This window comes from Artibeus jamaicensis, unplaced genomic scaffold, assembly GCF_021234435.1.
Source record: "Artibeus jamaicensis isolate MK-2021 breed Jamaican fruit bat unplaced genomic scaffold, CSHL_Jam_final scaffold_461, whole genome shotgun sequence".
Taxonomy (NCBI): Eukaryota; Metazoa; Chordata; class Mammalia; order Chiroptera; family Phyllostomidae; genus Artibeus; species Artibeus jamaicensis.
This window is the reverse complement of record NW_026522045.1, coordinates 5,052,629-5,076,008: the sequence shown is the minus strand read 5'-3', so window position 1 is coordinate 5,076,008 and position 23,380 is coordinate 5,052,629. Positions and strand designations below refer to the sequence as shown.

The following is a 23,380-nucleotide window of genomic DNA, read 5'->3' as shown; positions in this document are numbered from 1 at the left end:
GGATGCGGTTTGGCAATATTTTGTTGAGGATTTTAGCGTCTATGCTCATCAGCGATATTGGCTTGCAATTTTCTCTTTGTTGTGTCTTCATCTGGTTTTGGGATTAGGATGATTTTGGCTTCATAAAAGGACTGTAGTCATGTTCCATCTTCTTGGATTTTGGGGGAATAATCTGTGAAAATTAGGGGTTAGCTCTTCCTTAAATATTTTGTAAAATTATCCTGTGAAAGTGTCTGGTCCAGGGCTTTTGTGTGACAGGAGTTGTTTGATTACTGCTTCAATTTCATCAGCTGTTATTGGTCTGTTCAGACTTTCTGCTTTTTCATTGAGTTTTGGAAGATTATATTTTTCTAGAAATTTGTCCATTTCACCTAGGTTTTCAGATTTCTTGGCATATAGTTCATCATAATAATTTCTTACAATCCTTTGTATTTCTGTGGTATTAGTTGTAATCTCACCACTTTCATTTCTGATTATGTTTATTTGTGTCCTCTCTTCTTTTTTCCTGATGAGCCTACCTAAAGGCTTGTCAATTTTATCTTTTTGAAGAACCAGCTCATGGATTTATTGATCCTTAAAATTGTTCTTTTGTCCTTATGTCATTTAATTCTGCTCTGATATTGCTTATTTCCTTCCTTCTACTTCCTCTGGGTTGTCTCTGTTGTTTCTAAAAGCTAGTCAAATTGAGTAGTGGAGGGCTGTCGTCTTAACTTTAGCGACACTGACTTTTGTTGAGTTCTGATAATCCACTACCCATCAAACCAGCCCCATTTTATTCTTTATACCTATGTTACTCTCTCTCTTTCTTCTTCTTCCTAAAGCAGACCCTTTAACACTTCTTGCAATACAGATTTGGTGGTACTTAACTCCTTTAGCCTTTTTTTTTTTTTTTGGTCTAGGGAGCTCCTTATTTCACCTTTAATTTTAATTATTTTTTTAGAAGATGTTATTGAGCTTTTTTGAGAAACCGCATGGCAGGTAGAATCAAAGGGAGAGAAACATTGATAGGTGAGGTTAACATCCATAGGTTGCCTCTCACATGTGCCCCAACTAGGAACTAGGCCTGCAATACAACTATATGCCCTGACTGGGAATTGAGGCAGTGAACTTTCACTTTGAGGTACAGTGCCCAACCAACTGACTCACAGTCAGGTGAGCCTGACTGATGTGAGGCTCACCTTCCATTTTATTTTATTTTATTTTTTAATACATTTTATTGATTATGCCATTACAGTTGTCCCATTTTTCCCCTTCATTTCTCTCCCCGCTGCACATCCCCTCCCCCCCATTTCTCCCCTTTAGTTCATTTCCATGTGTCACAAGTTCTTTTGCTTCTATATTTCCCATATTATTCTTGCCCTCCCCCTGACTATTTTCTACCTACCATCTATGCTACTTATTCTCTGTACCTTCTTCCCCTTTCTCCTCCTCCCTCTCCCCTTTTGTTAACCCTCCTTGTGATCTCCATTGCTATAGTTCCACTCCTGATCTAGCTGTCTGCTTAGTTTGCTTTTGTTTTAGGTGTGGTGGTTAATAACTGTGAGTTTGCTGTCCTTTCACTGTTCATCTCTTTTATCTTCTTTTTCTTAGATAAGTCCCTTTAACATTTCATATAATAAGGGCTTGGTGATGATGAACTCCTTGAACTTCACCTTATCTGCTCTATCTGCCCTTCATTCTAAATGAAAGCTTTGCTGGATAGAGCAATCTTGGATGTAGGTCTTTGGATTTCATAACTTGGAATACTTCTTTCCAGCCCCTTCTTGCCTGTAAGGTCTCTTGAAAAATCAGCTGAAAGTCTGATGGGAACTCCTGTGTAGGTGACTGTCCCCATATCTCTTGCTGCTTCTAGAATTCTCTTGTTTATTTTAATCTTGGCTAATGTAATTATGATGTGCCTTGGTGTTTTTCTTCTTGGGTCCAACTTCTTTGGGACTCTCTGAGCTTCCTGGATTTCCTTGAAGTCTATTTCCTTTTCCGGATTGGGCAAGTTCTCCTTTATTATGTGTTCAAATAACTTTTCCACTTGTTGCTCTTCCTCTTCCCCTTCTGGTACCCCTATAATTGAGATTTTGGAACATTTAAAGATGTCTTGGAGGTTCCTAAGCATCTCCTCATTTTTTTTTTTTTGAATTCTTGTTTCTTCATTCTTTTCTGTTTGGTCATTTCTTTCTCTCTTCTGGTCCACTTTATTGATTTTAGTCCCAGATTTGTTTGCATCACTATTAGTTCCTTGTGCAAGCTGCTTCATTTCACTTAATGTAGCCTTCGTTTTTTCATCTAATTTGCAAATAAAATCAACCAGTTCATTGAGCATTCTGATCACCAGTGTTTTGAGCTGTGCATCTGACAGATTGGCTATCTCTTGGTCACTTAAAAGTATTGCCTCTGGGGCTTTGAGCTGTTCTGCTTGAGCGATAAAGTTTTGGTCTGTTTGTGCCTGTTCTATATGAGCGGTGAAAGCTTAGGTGTTCACTGGGGCGGGTCAATTCAGTCTCTGGGTTGTGACTGGGGGCAGGGTCAGAGAGGGAGCAGTAGGGTTTGTTCTGCTCTCTCTCTCAGATTTTGGCCCCCTCTGCTGCTTCCTATAAGCAAATTGGGTCCTTCTGGTGCTGGTTCCTGGGTGGGTGGGGTTGTGTTCATTCTAGGACCCTGTGGATCTCCCCAGCCAACTCTTCTGTGAGGCTAGCAGCCTCTCCCGGCACCTCAACCCCCAAAAGTTTTTCCAGTCAGTGCTTTTAGGCTTTATTTCCTGGCTCTGGGGCCCTAGGTTGTGCGGTCTGTCTCAGTGTCCGTGTTTTCACCTGGTTTATCTGTGTGTGAATGTGTGACCACAGTCAGCGAGCAGCCTTGCGCCCTCACTTGGTCTGCCCATTGCCACCCCATGCCTAGGATCTGCTAACCTCCACCTGTGCACCTGGGTTGGTCTGGCAGCCACCACTTTTCCTTGCAGCGACCCCTCTCTGCTGGCTGCCAACTTCATCCCTGTTACCGGTCTGGATGAATGGGTCTTTGTTGTCAGACTTCCGTAGAATTCAATTTTCTGTCTGTTTTGCTTGTGTTTTTGTTTCTAAATCTTTGTTGTTCTTAAATTTGATTGTGCGAGGAGGTACAGTATTTTCACCTACACCTCCATCTTGGCCAGAAGTCCTCACCTTCTATTTTAAATGATAGCCTTGCTGGATGGAGTAGTTTTGTTTGCACATCCTAGGTTTTCATCAGTTTGAATATTTTATGCCAATCTCTTCTAGCCTGAAGTGTTTCTGTTGAGAAAACGTGTGACAGCTTTATGGAAACTCTCTTGTAGGTAAGTAACTGTGTCACTTTTTGTGATTTTAAGATTCTCTCCTTGTTTTTAACCTTTACCATTTTAATTATGGTGTGTCTTGTTATGGTTCTCTTTGGGTTCATCTTGAATGGGACTTTCTTTGCTTCCTGAACTTGTGTGACTTTTTTTGTTTTTTTACCAAGTTAGGGGAGTTTTCAGACTTTATCTCTTCAAGCAGGCTGTCTCCCTTTCTCACTCTCTTCTTTTGGCCCCACTGTGATGTGAATGTTGTTATGCTTAAAGTTATCCCACAGGTCCCTTAGATTTTTCTCATTTTAGAAAATTTTCTTTTGTTTTTGATTCTGTGCTTTGGTGCTTACTGTTATCTTGTTGTCTAAACCACTGATTTGATTTTCTGCTTCATCTAACCTGATTCTGATTCCTTTTATTGTATTTTTTACAAGTTGCCATCTTCTTCCTCCAGAGCCTTCCAAAAAGAGACTATAGCATGTGCTCAGGCTAGGCAGAAAACAGACCCTTTATTGTATTCTAAAATACAATATTTCAGATATTGTATTCTTCATCTATGAATGGTTCTTTTTTTATGGTTTCTAAGTCCTTTTTAATGTTTATAATCTTTTTGTTTACATTCTCACTGAGATCATCTATTCTTCCCCTAAGGTCCCTGAGCATTCTTATAAGCATTGTTTAAAACTCTGTATCTGGTATTTTGGTTGCTTTCATTTCATTATTTTCTGGGGATTTTTCTTGTTCTTTTGTTTGGGGCATATTTCTTCATCTTCCCATTTTGTCTCTGTATTAGGTTGATCTGCTGTGACTCCAAAACTTGTTATGATGGCTTTATGATGAAGGTGTGCTGTGCTTGGTGGCACAATCTTCTAGATCATCCGAGGTCTATGCTCCAGGAATGTTCTTGTGGGTTATGTGCACCCTCCTGTGGTAGTTGAGGCTTGAATGTTTTGGGCACTTTCATGGGTGGACTGATCCTTCATGCAGACTGACTTTAAGAATAAAACTCTTATCACCATGTATGAGACATTGTGCATGGTGGTACCCCCTGAGGCCAAGTTGTTCCTAGTAGGGTCAGGTGACTGCCAGAAACCCCCTTTGGTTATGATTCTTGTGTGGCTAGTTGGGTTGATCTGTGGTGTTGTCTGAAGCGTACCACTGGTTGTGTTGGTTCTGGGTCCAGTTTGGTGGGGTTCAGGTATAGGCCAGTGTCAGATGTTATATGTAACTGGCCTTGGGCTACCTTTCTGAAGCTTTTGCACTGTTTACTTTTTGTAGTTTCATCTAGTGGATCTGGGTGTGTATGGGAGGGTCCAATATGTGTATAAGGGGTAGCTTCCTCCAGCTTAGATCTGGGGGAAGGTCTGTAAAAGGACTAAAGCTCCCTGAGATTTGCCTCCATCTGTCAGCTACTCCCCCTCCCTCTAAAGTTGCCATCTTCTTCCTCCAGAGCCTTCCAAAAAGAGACTGTAGCATGGGCTTGGGCTAGGTAAAAAACAGACCCTTCCATAGATTGCAAGCTCAGTAAGGTGTGGCTGTTGGGGTCAGGATGACATGGCTAGTAGTTCTCTTACTTGGGGATCTTGCAGTAAAGAACTCAGTGAGGGGTAAGTGGCCCCTATTCCAAAGCCAAAGCACTCAGTTTCTGGCAGAGTCTCCAACTCCAGTTCTACCTGGAGGGACTTGCTGCTGGTTCTGGTTGTGTGCACCCAGTTGGCCCCTCGGCAGGGGCAAGCTCAGGTACCCCATGCTCGGGGGGATAGATCAAGAGTATCCTATTGTGAGTGATGCTGGCCTAGCCCACAGGAAAGAGCTAAGAACTTTCCAGTCTCAGACATTAACCTTCAAAGGACTCACTCTTTGAATGAGTCCTTTCAAAGGGGCATCAGCACTCTAAGCTGCTGTTCCTTTCCCCCACAAAACTGAGCCCAGCAGGGTGGGGTGTCTGGGAATTGGAAGGGTTGATCTAAGTAGTCTCCTGTTGGGCATGGTGCCACAAACCTTTAAGATGGGGGTGGTGCCTGCAAATCTGTTGGATGGGTGCAGGCATGTCTTCCTGTTTCTGGGGTAGTGCAGGCTGAGCTCACTAGGGAGATAAGGGTGTCCTTCCCCATAAGCCCGCAGCATGATTTAACCACAGACCCCAGCTCCTGCCTGCCTGGTTTCAGGACAAAAGCTTTCCTGGGAGAACATGTTCCAGTTCAAAACTCCCAGCTCTGTACAGCACTTGGGCCCCTTGCTTGGCTGAACTCAGCAGGATGGGGCTGGCCAAGTGATTCAGTGGATTGGGAAGGGGTACCAGCTGTGCTCTCAAGGTGTGGGAGATGGGCCCTTCCCAAAGTCACACAATTTAGTCACTGTCTGGATATCTGCCAAGAGCCACTGCAGAAAAAGAGGTCCCCAATAGTCACTGCTGGCTGCAGCCAGCAGACCTTTCTGCAGGACCCGAATATGGCAGAGTGGGCTCACCAGCAGTCAGAAACTGGGCAGTGCATTCTCCAGGCTGGTGTTGTAACAGTAGGAGTGCTTGTCCATGAAAAATTTGCATCTGGGTCTCCCAGACAGACTGCATCCCCAGTGTTTTTCACTACTAGATGTTATGCAGGCTCCTTTTTCTGTCTCCGTTGCTCTGGGTTGGGGATCCCTCCTTGGAGTTTAAGATGTAATGCTCATGGAGGGATGAAGTTTTCCTGCCACAATATCCTTCTGGCTGCTGCTACACTTGGGTGTGGGGGCTAGCCCTTTCCATGTCTCTGTCCTTCTTACTAGTCTCTAAGTGGCTTCTTTAAAAACCTGGTATATTTTAGTTCAGCCAGGCTTCATTTGGTTATTCAGGTTGATTGCTCTACAGTTTAGCTGTAAATCTGTTTTGGGGTGCTGAGAGCAGGTGAGTGTACCTTCCATCTACCCTGCAGCCACCTTGGAATCCATAACTACTTCTTTTTCATTTAGGGATGTATTTTCATAAAGATCTACCACATTTATAATGGCTAAATAGTATGCTGTTAGATGGAAGTACTATTTGGTTTAATGATTCCTCTGTTAAAAAAACTTTTTTCTCTTGCAAATAATTTTGTAGTAACATTCTTGTATGTATGTCCTTGCATGCATGTTTGTGTGCATACTCCTATTAGGTAGATTCTTAGAGGTGGCATTGCTTGAATAAGGAGTACACACATTTTACAATGTGTTATGCACTACGAAATTGCATTTCAGTCTATCCTTTAAATCAGTCTTTCATAATATAGCTAGAGTTATCTCTGTGAAATGAAATTGATCATGTTACTCCCCAAGATCAAAAACAAAGCAACAACAAATATGTTTAATGGGTTTCTCTTATCTATGAATTCATTAATTTAATGAATTTCAAAATTCTTAGTTGTTAAGAGTATTTGAGAGTTATATAATCTGGCCCTGATCTATCTCTCCTACCACTGTTCCCCACCAACAAACATACACTGTGTTCTATAAGGCAAAGTCTACCTATTCTGTGAAACCTTCCATGTACACAGCCCTCTCTTTTCCCTCTCAATGCAAAATATAATTACTTCCTTCTCTAAGTTCCATAGCATTTAATTTATTATCTTTCTGATAGCACTTAATAAATTATACTGTATTTGTGTGTATCTGTCTCTCCTACTACTTTGTGAACTTCTTAAGGATAGGGACTGTATTATTCATCTCTCTATTCCTCACACTTTGCACAATGCCTGTCATGGTGGGTGCTCAACCAATGTGTGTGAAATGGGTGAAGATATCCTTGAGATACTATTTGCAATAAGCACTTTGGGAGATAGAGAAGGTGATGGAAGTTTTTTAATGTACCAGAAAGCTGACCGAATCTTGAGAACATGGAAACTGGTGAGGAATGGAGAAATGGGCTTCAACTTGCAGGAGATCAAGTGTTTTTTTCCTCAAATACAGAGACCAGCTGTCTGACTTTTTGTGTTGATAGGCTGGAGAGTTCACAACATTTAAAATATTGAAAATTAGATGATTGAGGATCTACTTGGTGGAGGGGTACTTTGACCCAGTGGGCCTTAGCTCTTTCCTTACCAAAATGCTTATGCTTAAAAACCCAACCCTTTCCCAGAGTCAGGAATAAGTTTTTATTCTTGAAAAATCAAAGCCTCTTCATTTTACAGGCACAATTCAGGTGGGGGTAAGAATGGTAAATAGATCAGATACTTCTACAATGTCTCTTTAGCCTAGCTCAAGGGGAAAGTATCCTGCTGAAGGCTCTTAGGCTGTGGCCCTATTCTGGAGTTAATTATTTGTATGAAATTAATTTTTACCTTACTTCAGGCAACTTTGGTAGCTCTCCTTGTCTGATTGTTTTGAAGAAAGAAGAGTAGAAGAAAAAAAAGAATAAGTCATGTCGGAGATACTTGACCTCTCTTTTCTGTCTGAGATGGAAAGGGATTTGATCCTCAGTGTCCTACAACGAGATGAGGAGCTTCGGAAAGCAGATGAGAAAAGGATTAGGTAAGAGTTCCAGAAAAAGCATGAGTTCCCAGGCCTTTGCCCAATGATATCCACACATTTTCTAATAACTGTCATCTTACTTTCAGAGGAACTTGTGTATGAGGTTTATAACTCCTCATTGGTTCAGGTTGGGCTCTGACATTGTTGCTTTCACAGAGCTAAATAGTTTTACTGTGTCTACCCCACAATGCTTCTCTAACCTATGCATATCCTGAATCCACTTGTCCTTCTCTTTTGGGTTTTGGCAGGCGATTGAAGAACGAGTTACTGGAGGTAAAAAGGAAGGGGGCCAAGAGGGGCAGCCAACACTATAGTGATCGGACCTGTGCTCGGTGCCAGGAGAACCTGGGCCGTTGGACTCCTAAGACCAACACTTGTCGAGGTTGTAATCACCTGGTGTGCCGGGACTGCCGTATCCATGAAAGCAATAGTACCTGGAAGTGCAAGGTGTGCAACAAGGAAATGTGAGTGTCATCTAAGGCTGAGAAGAGGGTGGAAATGAGGCCTCTCTGCTCAGCCTTTGTTGGTCGAATGACAAGGACCATTCTTTAGCTATCTGTCATTTTCTTTTGTTCCCTCCCAGAGAGCTGAAGAAGGCAACTGGAGACTGGTTTTATGACCAGAAAATGAATCGCTTTGCTTATCACACAGGCAGTGAGATAATCAGGTTGTCCCTTCGTCGCAAACCTGCAGGTACCAGAACTTTCTGGATGTGGTTCCTTGAGGTGTTTGACATCAGTGATAAATCCTGTGGTGTTCAATCTTTGTGTGTTCTTGTTCATGGTATATTTTACCTTCATGGGCTCAACCTGGTTGTGGGGAATATAAAGATTATATTGCATTACTTCTGCAAGTGTGATGTGTTTCCCTTTCACCCCTCACCACTCTGCCATGCTTTTGTTTGTCTTGAAGTGAATAAAAGAGAGACTGTGGGACAGTCCCTCCTTCATCAGTCACAGATGGGTGATCTCTGGTCAGGAAGAAAAATCATTCAGTTGCAACAGAAGGAGCATAGGTAAGAAAAAACAATCATTTCAAGAACTTCTACACAACCCTTTAATTATATTATTTATTTTACTTTGTTCTGTTTCTAAAAGAATAGATACTCATTATAAGAAAATTTGGAAAGTATAGAAAAGAACAAAGAAGAAGAAAAAATATTCCTATTCCTATTACCCATATGCAAACATTAACACATTGCATTTATTTATTTTATGAGGACAATTTAAAGACAAGCACAAATAACATCCTTATCATTAAAATTTTAATCAATATAAAAAATGATAAAGAAAGCAATAAGTCACCCAAATTTGTACTCCCCCAGTGTTCACATTATCTGAAAATTATCTCAGATATCTTTTGTGCATATATAGATATAGCAGTATAGGTAAATGGATAGACAGAAAAAACTTGGTAATATAGGATCACATATTAAATTTAAAACATTTTCTTTAATTTTGCTTGAATTTATCAGAATAAAACACTGAAATAAAGTTGAAGGATTGCTTGTCCTCAGGCAACTGCTTTTTTTTTTTTACCATAAAAGATATTAGTCATTAACACCCCTTTAAACTAAAGAAATATATTATGAAAATATTAAGAAGTTAGTATTTTTTTCTAATCTCGTTTTGTTAAGAAACTTTTTGAGATATAGTTCATATATCATAAAGTTCATCCACTTATATTATACAATGTAGTGGGTTTTGTTATATTTACAGAATTGTGCAACAATCATCCTAGTAGATTATAGAACTTTTCATTACCTTAAAAACAAACCCAGTACCCTTTATTTATCACAACCCTCAGCCTCCCTGTCCTTCCCCATCCCTAACCAATCACTGATTTACTTTCTTTTTCTATATATTTACCTATTCTGGACATTTCATTTAAATAGAATCATACATTATGTAGTCCTTTGTGACCACCTTCTTTCTATTAACATAATATTTTTAAGGTTCCTCCATGTGGTAGCATGTATTAGTACTTCATTTCTTTTTATTACCAAATGATATTCTATTATATGTGGATACCACATTTGTTTAACCATTCATTTGTTGATGGACATTTGGGTTGTTTCCACTTTTTGACTGTAATGCCATTATGAACATTCATTATGACTTTTTGTTTGGACATATGCTTTAATTTCTCTTAAGTAGATAGGTACCTAGGATTGGAATTGCTGGGTCAAACAGTCATTTTTTAAACCTACCTGCTTCAAAATTACATATTATCAGTGGACTCTGCTATGAAAGAGATTAGATTTCTTATACTTTCTCCAAACTCTTTTCCTATTCCCAGTTTTTATTACTCAAATTATTACATTTACAGTCTGTTATGCCATCATAAATCATCTCCTTGTTTTAGCTGTTTAGTTTTCATTCATATTTTAAATTATCGTATGCTTATAACCATGCATTGTGTCATGATTTCTCTTTATTTCTGAAGTCCTTACCTATTTCTTAGTTGTATTTTTTTCATTGAGAAGTTCCTTTATGAAGGGCTTGTGAGTGCTATTTTTATTTTATTCTTTCATGTTAAAATGTCTATCTAGTGCTTTTGTACTTAACTGATATCTTGACTAGATATATTCTTGGGTCACACTTTCTTTCCCTCAGAATTTTGTAGACATTACTCTTCTGTCACTGAGTGTAACAGTGAAGAAGTCTGGGACTAGCTAGCACCTCTGGTTTTTCTCCCTTGTAGGTAAGTTACTGTGCATGTGTGTATGTGTGTATCTGAATATGCCTGAACAAATTCATTTTATTTTTCTTGAAGTTTAGTAACTTAGCAAGGATGTGTCTCAGTGGTATATAATTTTTCCCTAATATGTGGTGCACCCTTGATGAGTTCTTTCTTCATTGCTGGAATTTTTTTTTGTACCATGTACTCTGAAGTCTTTTTCTGTTTCATTAGTTAAATTCTCCACCTCAGTAGCATTGGATTTCCTTAGCCTCCATTTATGTTCTTTTCCTGTACTATAAAATGTGAGAGAAAACAACAGAAAGATGAAGGCAATTAAGCATGGTTAGCCCAACCCTTTCCTCTTTGTTATTACATTGATTTTCAGCCATTTCTCTTTCTCTCTCTCTCTTTTTATTAAATTTTACTAATAACCCTGGCTGTTGTGGTGCAGTGTATTGAGTGCTGGCCTGTGAGCCAAAAGGTTGTCTGTTCAATTCTCAGTTAGGGCACATACCTGGGCTGCTGGCCAGGTTCCCAGTGTGGGAGGGGGCAGCGTGTGAAAGGCCACCACACATTGATGTTTCTCTCCCTCTTTTTCTTCCTCCCTTCCCCTCTGAAATAAATAAAATAAATCTTTTAAAATATTTTTACTAATAAACTTTCTTATGGAGGGCAGTTTTCAGTTAAAGAAAAATTGTACAGATTTCTCATATACCCTCTCATCTCCTCTTCCAGTTTTCCTTATTAACATCATCAATGAGCATGATACATTTGTTATAATTGTAAACCAATAATGATACATTATTAATAACTGAAGTCCATCATTTACATTAATATTTACTCTTTGTGTTAAACATTCTATAGATCTTAACCAGTGTATAATAAAATAACATTTATCTACCACTGCAGTATCACAGAGAATAGTTGTATTGTTCTTAAATAATCTCCTGTCCTCTACCTATTCATCCTTGTCCTTAACCTCCAAATACCTGAGAATCACTGATCTTTCTACTCCCTCCATAGTTTTACTTATTTCAGAATGTCATATAGTGGGAATCACACAGTATGTAGTCTTTTCAGTTTGGCTTTTATCACTAGCAATATGTAGTTAAGGTTTCTCTATGTCTTTTCATGGCCTTGGTAACTCATTTCTTTTTAGTATTGAGCAATATTTCATTATATGAATGTACCACTTTATTTATCCATGTATTGAAGGACATTTTGGTTGCTCTTGACAATTATGAATAAAGCTTCCATAAATATTTGTGTCCAGGTTTTTGTGTGGACATAAGTTTTCAACTCATTTGTGTAAATACCAAGTAGTGTGAGTACTGGGTCATGTGGTAAAAGTATATTTAGTTTTATAAAAAACTACCAAACTGTCTTAGAAAAAAGTGTACCATTTTGCATTTCTTCCAGAAATGAATTATGAATTATTGAATAGTTCCTATTGGTCCATATTCTTGTCAGCACTTGATGTTCTCGGTGTTTCGGATTTAGACATTATACTAGGTGCATAGTGGTACCTCCTGTTGTTATAGTTGGAAATTTCCAACTGACACATGCTGTTGAGCATCTTTTCATATACTTATTTACCATCTGTATAATTTCTTCAGATATATGTCTTTTCAGACTTTTTATCCATTTTTTAAAATAATTTGATTGTTGTTCAATTATAGTTGCCCCATTTTTCCCACATTGCTGTCCCCTGTCCTGCCCATACCCCTGACTATTCCCCTTCTTTCCCTGTTATCCAAACTGACTGTGACCAGAGAAGAGAAACTCCCCCTCCTCTCTGGTCACTGTCAGTTTGTTCTTTATATCAGTGTTTCTGATTCTGTTTGCTTATTGTTTGTTTTTTAAATTAGGTTCCACTTATAGTTGAGATCATATGGTATTTGTTTTTCACCACCTGGCTTATTTCACTTAGCATAATACTCTCCAGTTCCATCCATGCTGTTGGGAAGGGTGAGTTCCTTCTTTCTTTCTGCTGTGTAGTATTCCATTGTATAAACATACCACAGGCTTTAAAAATTATTTATTTATTTATTTATTTATTTATTTATTTATTTATTTATATACAGAGACTAAGGGAATGAGAAAGAGAGGGAGAGAATCATCAATGTGTGGTTGCCTCCTGCACAACACCTACTGGGGACCTGGTCTGCAACCCAGGCATAAGTACTAGACTGGAAATCAAACCTATGAACTTTTAATCCACAGGCTTGTGCTCAGTCCACTTAGCCACACTAGCCAGGTTTCCATATAAATTTTTGAAATGCTTGTTCCATATCTGTGAAATATGTCATTGGTATAATACCAATGACATATTTTAATAGGGTATTTTAATAGGAAGTATGTTGAATCTATAAATTGCTTTGGGTAGCATGGACATTTGAATGATGTTGATTCTTCCAATCCATGAACATTGTATATGCTTCCATTTATTGGTGTCTTCCTTAATTTCTTTCTTCAGTGTTGTGTAGTTTCCTGAGTACAGGTCTTTTACCTCCTTGGGTAAATTTATTGCTGGGTTCTTTATTTTTCCTGTTCCTGTAGTCAATGTATTTTTTTCTAATTTCTCTTTTTGATAGTTCATTGTTGGTGTGCAAAAATGCCATAAATTCCTGAATATTGACTTTATATCCCACTGTTTTGCCCAATTCATTTATTAGGTCCTGTAGTTTTTTGGTGGAGATTATAGGGTTTCCTATGTACCCTATCATGTCATCTGCAAATAATAACAGTTTTACTTCCCACTTTCCTATTTGGATGCCTTTTATTGATTCTTCTTGTCTGATCACTGGCTAGAAGTTTGAGTACTATATTGAGTAAGAGTGGTGAAAGACAAATAATCTTGTTCCTGATTCTAAGGGGAAAGATTTTAATATTTGCCCATTGAGTATGATGTTGGTAGTAGTTTTCTTATATATGGCCCTTATTATATTGAGGTATGCTCCCTATACTCCTACTTTGCTGAGAGTTTTTATTATAATGGGTGCTTGATTTTCAGTCATTTTGTTACCCTTCCTTTCTTATTCCCTCTGTTCCTTTTTGCTATTTCTAATTTACTTACTTGAATGAATTATCTTAGTTAGGTTATCAATTTGTTCTTTCCTCACAATCTTTTCTTCTCTAATTTTGTTATTTTACCAGCTTGTATTTAAGCTCTTGTGCTGTATTAAATCTATATTCTTACTCAATAACTCCTGTGCAATGAAAAAGACTTATAAGGAAGCTACTTATTCTCCCTATGGCTATATTCTTCAGAATGGGGTTTTTGTTCATTTCACAAATCATTTCTGTTTCCTCCCACTTAATTCCATATTTGTGTATTTTAAAGACCACTTTTGGAGAGACTTCTGGCCAAGATGGAGGTGTAGGTAGATACACTGTCTCATCGCACAACCAAAAGAAGGACAACAACGCATTTAAAAACAGAAAATAACCAGAGCTACCAGGAAATTGGACTGTATGGAAGTCCGACAGCCAAGAAGTTAAAGAAGAAACATTCATTCAGACTGGTAGGAGGGGTAGAGGTGGGCAGCCAGGTGGAGTATGGGTACGTGGCAAGGCAGCAGCTGGAGGACCAGGTGGGTGAGGCCAAGGCTGGCAGACCAGGTGGTCCCACATGTGCATACAGATAAACTAGGAGGAACAACTCTGGAGACAGACCACACAACCCAAAGTTCTTGAGGGAATAAAGTCTCAAAAACTCTGGCTGTAAAACCCTGTGGGAATTGCAGCGAAGGAGAAACCCCAGCCTCACAGAAGAGTTCACTGGACAGACCCACAGGATTCTTGAGTGTACACAAGCCTGCCCACCCAGGGGCTACAAACCTTGAGAACTTGTTTTATTTGATTTATCCCAGGACCACCTCATCAATCACTCAGTCTGCACATCTCCACATTGGAAGGAGTTTTGCTGGGCTAAATCTTTCTTCTGTTTTCTTAGCCATGATCATTTGAATTTTATGAGTTGAGGCTTAGTTTGTTTCTTCATTTGGTTTCTGCTGGTGATTTTTGGTTTTTTATTTGTGTTTTATCTTTAACTTCCTCTAAACCAAGGACAAATAACTTTTTCAGGTTTTATATGATTGTTAAATAGCAATATATACATACTCATATATGAAATGTATGAAAATTCTGCCTCAGCCCCAGACAATTAGTGGTAACAGTTCCGGTGTATGGACTACCAGACTGCCTAAATGTATACATATGGGTTGGATTCTCAAATTTCTAACAATTTATTTTCCAACTACAGTTTATATTCAGTATTATTATGTATTAGTTTTAGGTGTATAGAGTAGTGGTTAGACAGTCATATACTTTACAAAGTATTCCCAGTCCCTCCGGTACTTCAGGTACTCACCTGGCACCATACATAGTTTTTACAATATAGTTGACTGTATTCCCTGTGTGTATTTTATATCCCCATGACTGTTTTATAATGACCAAATAGTACTCGTTAATCCCTTCATCTTTTTTTACCCATCCCTGCAACACCACTCTCCTCTGGCAACCATCAGTTTCATCTCTGTATCTGTCAGTTTGTTTCTGTTTTTGTTCATTCATTTTGTTCTTTAGACTCCACATGTGAATGCAGTCCTGTGGTATTTGTCTTTCTCTGATTTAATATTTGTGACAGTATGGATGGACCTAGGAGGTTTCTTAAATTTTTAATTTGTTTTTTAATAATGCAAATAGAAATCCCCTGAAGAATAAATCATAGCATGCTCTGATACCTTTGCCTTCCTTTAAAGATGTGAGATCTACGAGCATGTATGCAACCTAATCCCTTCTTGTGGTTTTAAGAACATACTGAGAATAAAATATATGTACCCCTCAGCACATGTTTGCAGCCACTCTAAATGTTTCTTCTGTAACTGTGAAAGAAGTGATTTTGTGACTCTCTGCTTTTTAAAAAGCTAGATTTATCTTTTACCACATGGCTTATTTCACTTAGCATAATGCTGTCCGGTTCCATCCATGCTGTCACAAAGAGTAGGAGCTCCTTCTTTCGTTCTGCTCTGTAGTATTCCATTGTGCAAATGTACAACAGGATTTTGATCCACTAGTTTACTGATAGGCACTTAGGTTGTATCCAGCATTTGGCTATTATAAATCATGCTGCTGTGAACATTGGAGGTGCAAATACCATATGATTTCACCTATAAGTAGAACCCAATCAACGAAACAAACAAGCAAGCAAAATATAACCAGAGATATTGAAATAAAGAACAAACTGGCAGTAACCAGAGGAGGGAGGGAGGGATAATGGGGGAAAACAGGGAAAGGGCCATCAAGGAACATGTATAAAGGACACATGGACAAAGTGAAAGTGGGGTAGGATTGAGGGTGGGAGGTGGGGATGGGTGGGCATGGGGGAGTGGTGTGGTGAAAATGGAGACAACTGTACTTGAGTAACAATAAAGAAAGAAAAAACAATAAAATGAGCTAGATTCATTTTCAAAGACCACTTCAGTGAGAAGTATATATGCTTTAGCTTTAGAAGTAGTGTCTTTCTCAAATGCTGTATCCTACAGTACTATTTCCTTTGACATGTTTGTAAGTTAAAAAGAGGGACATACTACATCTTTGTGGGATGGGTGGCTTACATTGCAATGTAACCTAGATTTTCAAAGTCATACAAACTATGGAGTTTCTGTTTGTGTACTTTAAACACCTATTAAAATCTGAGTCACTCCAAAAATAATTTGTTTTTTTAAGGTTAAACTATATGTATATTAGGTGAACGAGTAAGAACTTTAAAAATTCAATGATACAAAAATTAAATAGAAAATGGGCAAAAGATTCAAACAGACATTCTACCAAAGATAATATACAGATGTACAATATCTACTTCAAAAGATGTTCAACATTATTAGTCACTGTGGAAATGTAATTTAAAATCATAATAATGACTGTGTACTCACTAGAATGGCTAAAATTAAAAAGACTGACCATACTGATTGTGAGGATGTAGAGCAAGTGGAATTCTTATCACTGTTGTTGGAAATGTATAACAGTCAAGCTGTTTTAAAAATGGTTTAATAATGTCTTAGAAATTTAAATATGCAATTCAACCATCCTGTTCCTGGGTATTAATTCAAGAGAAGTGAAAGCATATATCCACATAAAAACTTATCCATGAATGTTTATAGCAACAAAATGTTTATTTGTAATACCAAAACCTAGAAACAAGCCAAATGTATATCAATAGATGAAGAGATACATTGACATTTGTTTATACAGTAGAATACTACTCAGTAATGAAAAGGAGTAGACTACTGATACATGCCACAATATGGCTAAATCTGAAAATAATCATACTGAGTGAAAGAATCCAAATAAAAAAGAGGGTGTACTTGTTATTCTGTTTATGTAAAATTCTAGAAAATGCAAACTAAACTTTAATGACAGAAAGTTGGATAGATTAAAAAGGGGCACAAGGAAAGTTTTGATAGTGGTATGTGTGTTCATTAACTTAATTGTGGTAATGGTTTCATGACTGTACACATATGTCAGAACTCTTCAAATCAAACACTTAAACATGAAGTCTGTCAGTTATAATGCAAGGTGTAAAAGGAATAAATATAGAAACCTATAACATCAATATCTTTCCATGTCAGCACCAATGATCTACATCATTGTTTTTGTTGTCAGTGTGTCTGTGTGGCATTTCCTTGTATGTATCCCAGGTCTTAGAATGACACTGATTCCATTCAACATCATTTCCTTATAATGTTGATGAGAAAAAAATTTGATTTCAGACTGGGGCCACTGTCTGTGTGGCATTTGCATGTTCTCTTCATGTCTACATGGATTTTCTCTGGGTATTCCAGTTTCCTCCCAAACCTGTGTATGTTTGGTAATTGGTGTGTCTACATTGTCCCAGTGTGAATGAATGTGACTTGTTGTGAGTGCACACTGTGGTTGGAGGGCATCTTGTGCAGTGTGTGTTCCCACCTTGTGCCCTAAGCTGACAGGCTCTGGCCCCCTGTGACCCTGAACTGGAATAAGCATGTTGGAAAGTAATTTATATTACTTGTTTTCATTAATCTTTCTTAAATGTATGTAGAGCTCACATTTATTTCAGTGTTTAATGTTAGAAGTGTTTTGGGTCATTATTTAGAATTCAGTGTTTTTGTGACCAGAAATATGCCACACTCACCTATTGTTTATATCAGTTAGCTTGAGTTAAAATTGGATTTGTTGTATGTTATTTCACTCAAAGTCACAGTTTCCAAGAATCTATGAATGACCTGAAGTGAGGACTTATTATAGTGTGATTTTATCCGCATAGCCTTGGGAGGTGGGATTTATTTGTTTTAGGTGATGAGGCTTCCTTTTTCCTGTGGATAAGGAAAAGAATGGCTTTTATTTCCTGAACCCAATCAACACATCTGGCATCATGTGTCAGAATGTAATTTCTGAATTACTGCTTCTGGCTGTCTGTGACCTCTTGTGTCATTGGACTCAGAAATCTTATTTATCCTAAACATGAAACAGATTAAGCAGCCATAAGTCAGGGGTGTCAAACTTATTTTCACCAGGGTCCACATCAGTATCAGGGTTGCCTTCAAAGGGCTGAAATAACTTTAGGACTGTAACTACTCCTTAACTGTTAAGGAGTTGAAATTACATTCAGCTCTTCGAAGGCAACTGTGAGGCTGATGTAACTGCTGGTGAAAATAAGTTTGACATCCCTGCCATAAATGATGTTTTCCATAAAGTTATGGAGCTTCATGGATAATCTAATTCAGCCCCCATACTTTTACAGAAAAGAAGGCTGGAAAAGTGATTTACTTAAGATCATACAGATAGTTAGAGCCCAGAACTCCCATCTCTTAGTTTATTTTTTTCCTGCACAGATGTCAAATAATTGCCTTTTGCCCTAGGGTTGTTTGTATTAGCTATGGTTCTGTATGTATTAATCTTTAGGGGAAAATACAAGCAGAAAACACTCTCCATGGGCCATTGTTAAACTACATCTCTATAGGAATGGTTCTACTTTGGGTTCTTTATTCTTTGGAGCAAAGAATAATTCTAAAGTAAAAATGAAATCAAGCTCCCTACTGTATCTTAGACTATAAAGCTAATGCATCTTTTAAGAAATGACTGCTTTTTCACCTCTTATGCATCCTAGGTTTCAAGCAATACTGTCTGTTTTCATAGAGCTATCTCAAGAACTATGTGATAACCTAGAAGATTAATTGTTTACTGCCTAAGACATAGATTTTGACTATGTCACTCTTCATTTATGAATTAGTTCATTTGTTAATAAATACCTATTAATGCCTACTATTTGCCAGGCATTGTTTTAAGCAGTGGGACACACTAGTGAATACAAAAAAGTCCCTTGCTTGTGGAGCTTAAATTTGAGGGTAGGAAATGGACAATAAATAATCAAGTAAATATATTGTATATAAGATATTCACAAGTGCTATGGAGAAAATGAAGTAGCTTAAAAAGATAGGGGATGCCAGGAAAATGTGTGTACATATGCTGTGTTATTATGATATCCAGAGAAAAGTCTTAATAAGGTGGCATATGGACAAACAAATAAGGGAGCAAACCCTGGAAGTATCTGGGGGAAAAGCATTCTAGGCAGAGAAAGTAAAATATATAAAGGCCTTAAGGTGAGTTTGAATTTGGCATGTTTGTTTCTCATGAAACAAAGTTAGAACTAGGGAGGAGTAGTAGGATATGAAGACAGAGATGGGTACAAAGCAGATCTTATGAGACATTGCTGGAACACCAATAAAATAAAGACTTTTTTTGACAATTGTAAGAATTCTGTCTTTTACTATAAGTGAGGCAGGAGGCTCTGAGCGACATATTATTTCTTTTACTTTTATATTTACTCTTTATTGTATATTTTCCATTACCATTTAGTCCCGTTAAACCCCTCATCCAGCAATCACCACACTGTTGTCCATGCCAATGAGTCTTTTTTTAATATATTTTATTGATTATGCCATTACAGTTGTACCATTTCCCCCTTCATTCCCCTCTACCCTGTACACCCCTCCCCCACCATTCCCCCCTTTAGTTTATGTCCATGTGTCACAAGTTCTTTAGATTCCATATTTCCCATACTATTCTTGCCTCCCCCTGTCTATTTTCTACCTACTGTCTATGCTACTTATTCTCTGTACCTTCTCCCCCCTTCTCCTCCTCCCACTCCCCTGTTGCTAACCCTCCATGTGATCTTCATTTCTATGCTTCCACTCCTGATCTATCTGTCCTCTTAGTTTGCTTTTGTTTTAGGTGTGGTTGTTAATAAATGTGAGTTTTCTGTCCTTTCACTGTTCATCTTTTTTATCTTCTTTTTCTTAGATAAGTCCCTTTAACATTCCATATAATAAGGGCTTAGTGATGATGAACTCTTTGAATTTGACCTTATCTGAGAATAAGTTCCCATCAGACTGTCAGCTGATTTCTCAAAAGAGACCTTACAGGCAGGAAGGGGCTAGAAAGAAGTATTCCAAGTCATGAAATCCAAAGACCTACATCCAAGATTGCTCTATCCAGCAAAGCTTTCATTTAGAATGGAAGAGTCTTTTTTCCTCTGTGATCAATCCCTCCACTCCCTGACATCCTCACTTGCTGTCATTCTGCTCTCTATCTATGAGTTTGCCTGTCTCTATTTGGCTTGTTAGTTCAGATTGTTCATTAGATTTCACAGATAAGTGAAATCATATTGTCTCTCTGATTGGCTTATTTCACTTAGCATAGTATTCTCCAGGTGCATTCAAATTGTCACAAAGGGTAAAATTTTCTTTTTGTGCCTAAGTAGTATTACAGTGTATAAATGTTCCATAATTATTTTATCCACTCATCTACTGATGAACACTTGGGCTACTTCCATATCTTGGTGATTGTAAATAATGCTGTGATGAACATAGGGGTGCTTATGTTCTACTGAATTAGCATTTTGGGTTTGAGTATATTTCCAGAAGTGGGATAGCTGGGTCAAAAGGCATATCTATTTTTAATTTGGGGGGTATCTCCATACTGCTTTCCACTGTGGCTGCACCAGTCTGGTTGCTCACCCACAGTGCAGAGGAGTTCCCCTTTCTCCACAACTTTGCCACCACTTGTATGTTCATTTGTTTATGATGGCCATTCTGACAGGTGTGAGCTGGTATCTCATTGTGGTTTTTATTTGCATTTCTCTGATCTTAGTAACGTTGAGCATCTTTTTATGTTTATTGGACATCTGTATGTCCTCTGGAGAAGTGTCTATTCATGTCCTTTGTCCATTTTTTAATAGTGTTGTTTGGGTTTTTAGTGGTCAGTTTTGTAACTTCTTTATAAATTTTGGATATTAACCTCTTATCAGATGTATTGGTGAATATGTCCTCCCATTCTATGGGTTGTTTTTTATTTTGCTGATGATTTCCTTTGCTCTGCAGAAACTTTGTAGTTTGATGTAGTCCCATTTGTTTATTTTTTCTTTGTTTGTGGAGTTATATCTGATAAATTCTAAAAGCAAGATTTTGCTACCTAAGTTTTCTTCTATGATTTTTTATGGTTTGGGGATCTAACATTTAAGTCTTTGATCCACTTTGAATTTATTCTTGTATGTACTGTAAGAAGGTAACCTGGTTTCATTTTTCTACATGTATCTGTGCAATTTTCCCAACATGACTTATTGAATAAACTATTTTTGGTCCATTGTATGTGTTTGCTTTTTCTGTTGATTTTTTTAAAGGCACTGATTGTTTTTTTAATTATTTTATTTTTGTTCAAGTACAGTTGTCTGCATTTTCCACCACCACTCCCCCCCTACTTCAGCCATCCTAACCTCCTTCCCCTGATTCCACTGCCCCTTGGTTTTCTCCATGTGTCCTTTACAGTTATTCCTCAAAACTCTTCCCTCCTTTCCCACCCATCTCCCCTCTGGTTACTGTCAGATTGTTCTTTATTTCAATATGTCTGGTTATATTTAGTTTGCTTATTTATTTGTTGATTAGGTTCCTGTGAAAGGTGAGATCATATGGTATTTGTCCCTCATTTTCTGGTCTATTTCACTTAGCATAATGCTTTTCAGTTCCATTCATGCTGATGCAAAGGGTATGAGCTTCCTCTTTCTTTCTGCTGCATAGTATTCCATTATGTAAATGTACCATGGTTTTTTGATCCATTCATTTACTAATGGGCACTTAGGTTACTTCCAGCACTTGGCTACTATAAATTGTGCTGCAGTGAACATTGGGATGCATAGGTTTTTATGGATTGGTGTTTCATGGTTCTTAGGATATAATCCCAGCAGTGGAATTCCTGGGTCAAAAGGCAGTTCTGTTTTAAGTTTTCTGAGGAGATTCCAGACTGTTTTCCAAATGGCTGCACCAGTCTGCACTTTCACCAATAGTGCACTGTGGTTTCTTTCTCTTCCCTTCTCTCCGCATCCTCTCCAACACCTGTTGTTTGTTTATGTGTTTATGCTGGCCATTCTTAATAGTGTGAAGTTTTATCTCATTGTGGTTTTAATTTGCATCTCTCTGATGGGTAGTGATGCTGAGCATTTTTAATATGTCCCTGGGTCCTCTGCATGTCCTCTTTGGAGAAGTGTCTGTTCGGATTTTTTGCCCATTTTTTGATTGTGTTGTTTATCTCCCTGAAGTGGAGTCCTGTGTGTTCTTTATATATTTTGGAGATCAAACCCTTGTCTGAGGTATCATTGGCAAATGTTTTCCCATACAGCTGGTTCTCTTTTCATTTTAATGCTGTTTTTTTAGCCATGCAGAAGCTTTTTATTTTGATGAGACCTCATTTGTTTATTCTTTCTTTAATGTCCCTTGCTTTAGGGTACATATCAGGGAAAATATTGCTGCATGGAATATCTGAGGTTTTCCTACCAATGTTTTCTTCTAGGACTTTAATGGTGTCACAATTTATATTTGTCTTTTATCTACATTTAATTTACTTTTGCGTATGGTGTAAGTTAGTGATTGAGTTTCATTTTTTTGCAGGTAGCTGTCCAGCTCTCCTAACACCATTTTTTGAAGAGGCTATTTTTACTCCATGTTATGCTTCTGCCCCCTTTGTCAAATATTAATTGACCATAGAGACTTGGGTTTATTTCTGGGCGCTCTGTTCTGTTCCATTAGTCTATGTGTCTGATCTTATCCCAGTACCAGACTCTTGATTACAGAGGCCTTGTAATACAGTTTGATATCAGGTATTGTGATCCCTCCTACTTTGTTCTTTTTTTTAAATTTATTTTTTATTGATTATGCCATTACAGTTGTTCTATTCCCCCCCTTCATTCCCCTCCACCCTACCCCCGTCCCCACTATTACCCCCCCTTTAGTTTATGACCATGTGTCTCAAGTTCTTTACATTCTATATTTCCCATACTATTCTTGCCCCCCATCTATTTTCTATCTACTGTCTATGATACTTATTTTCTGTACCTTCTCCCCCTCTCTCCTCCTCCCACTCCCCTGTTGCTAACCCTCCTTGAGATCTTCATTTCTATGTTTCCACTCCTGACCTAGCTGTCCTTTTAGTTTGCTTTTGTTTTAGGTGTGGTTGTTAATAACTAAGTTTGTTGTCCTTTCACTGTTCATGTTTCTTTAAATTCTTTTTCTTAGATAAGTCCCTTTAACATTTCATATAATAAGGGCTTGGTGATGATGAACTCCTTGAATTTGATCTTATCTGAGAAGCACTTTATCTGTCCTTCCATTCTAAATGAAAGTTTTGCTGGAGAGAGCAGTCTTGGTTGTAGGTCTTTGGATTTCATGACTTGGAATACCTCTTTCCAGCCCCTTCTTGCCTGTAAGGTCTCTTTTGAGAAATCAGCTGACAGTCTGAAGGGAACTCCTTTGTAGGTAACTGTCCCCTTAGCTCTTGCTGCTTCTAGGATTCTCTCCTTCATTTTAATCTTGGCTAATGTAATGA

General features: G+C 38.0%; 1 protein-coding gene across 12 annotated transcripts in view; it reads left to right on the top strand.

Moving 5' to 3' along the window:
• Positions 1-23,380, top strand: part of SYTL4 (synaptotagmin like 4) — a 104,850-nt gene that overhangs the window by 19,538 nt on the left and 61,932 nt on the right. For 7 of the 12 annotated variants that reach the window (XM_037143780.2, XM_037143784.2, XM_037143785.2 and 4 more), the window contains 4 exons: positions 7,604-7,783; positions 8,032-8,247; positions 8,367-8,476; positions 8,696-8,798. In XM_037143780.2, the coding sequence (XP_036999675.2) occupies positions 7,674-7,783; positions 8,032-8,247; positions 8,367-8,476; positions 8,696-8,798 (539 nt within the window). In that variant the 5' untranslated portion in view covers positions 7,604-7,673. Of the gene's footprint in view, positions 1-3,251; positions 3,308-7,603; positions 7,784-8,031; positions 8,248-8,366; positions 8,477-8,695; positions 8,799-23,380 lie in introns of all 12 variants that reach the window. The other 5 variants (XM_037143788.2, XM_053657535.1, XM_037143783.2 and 2 more) reach the window with 3 other exon arrangements.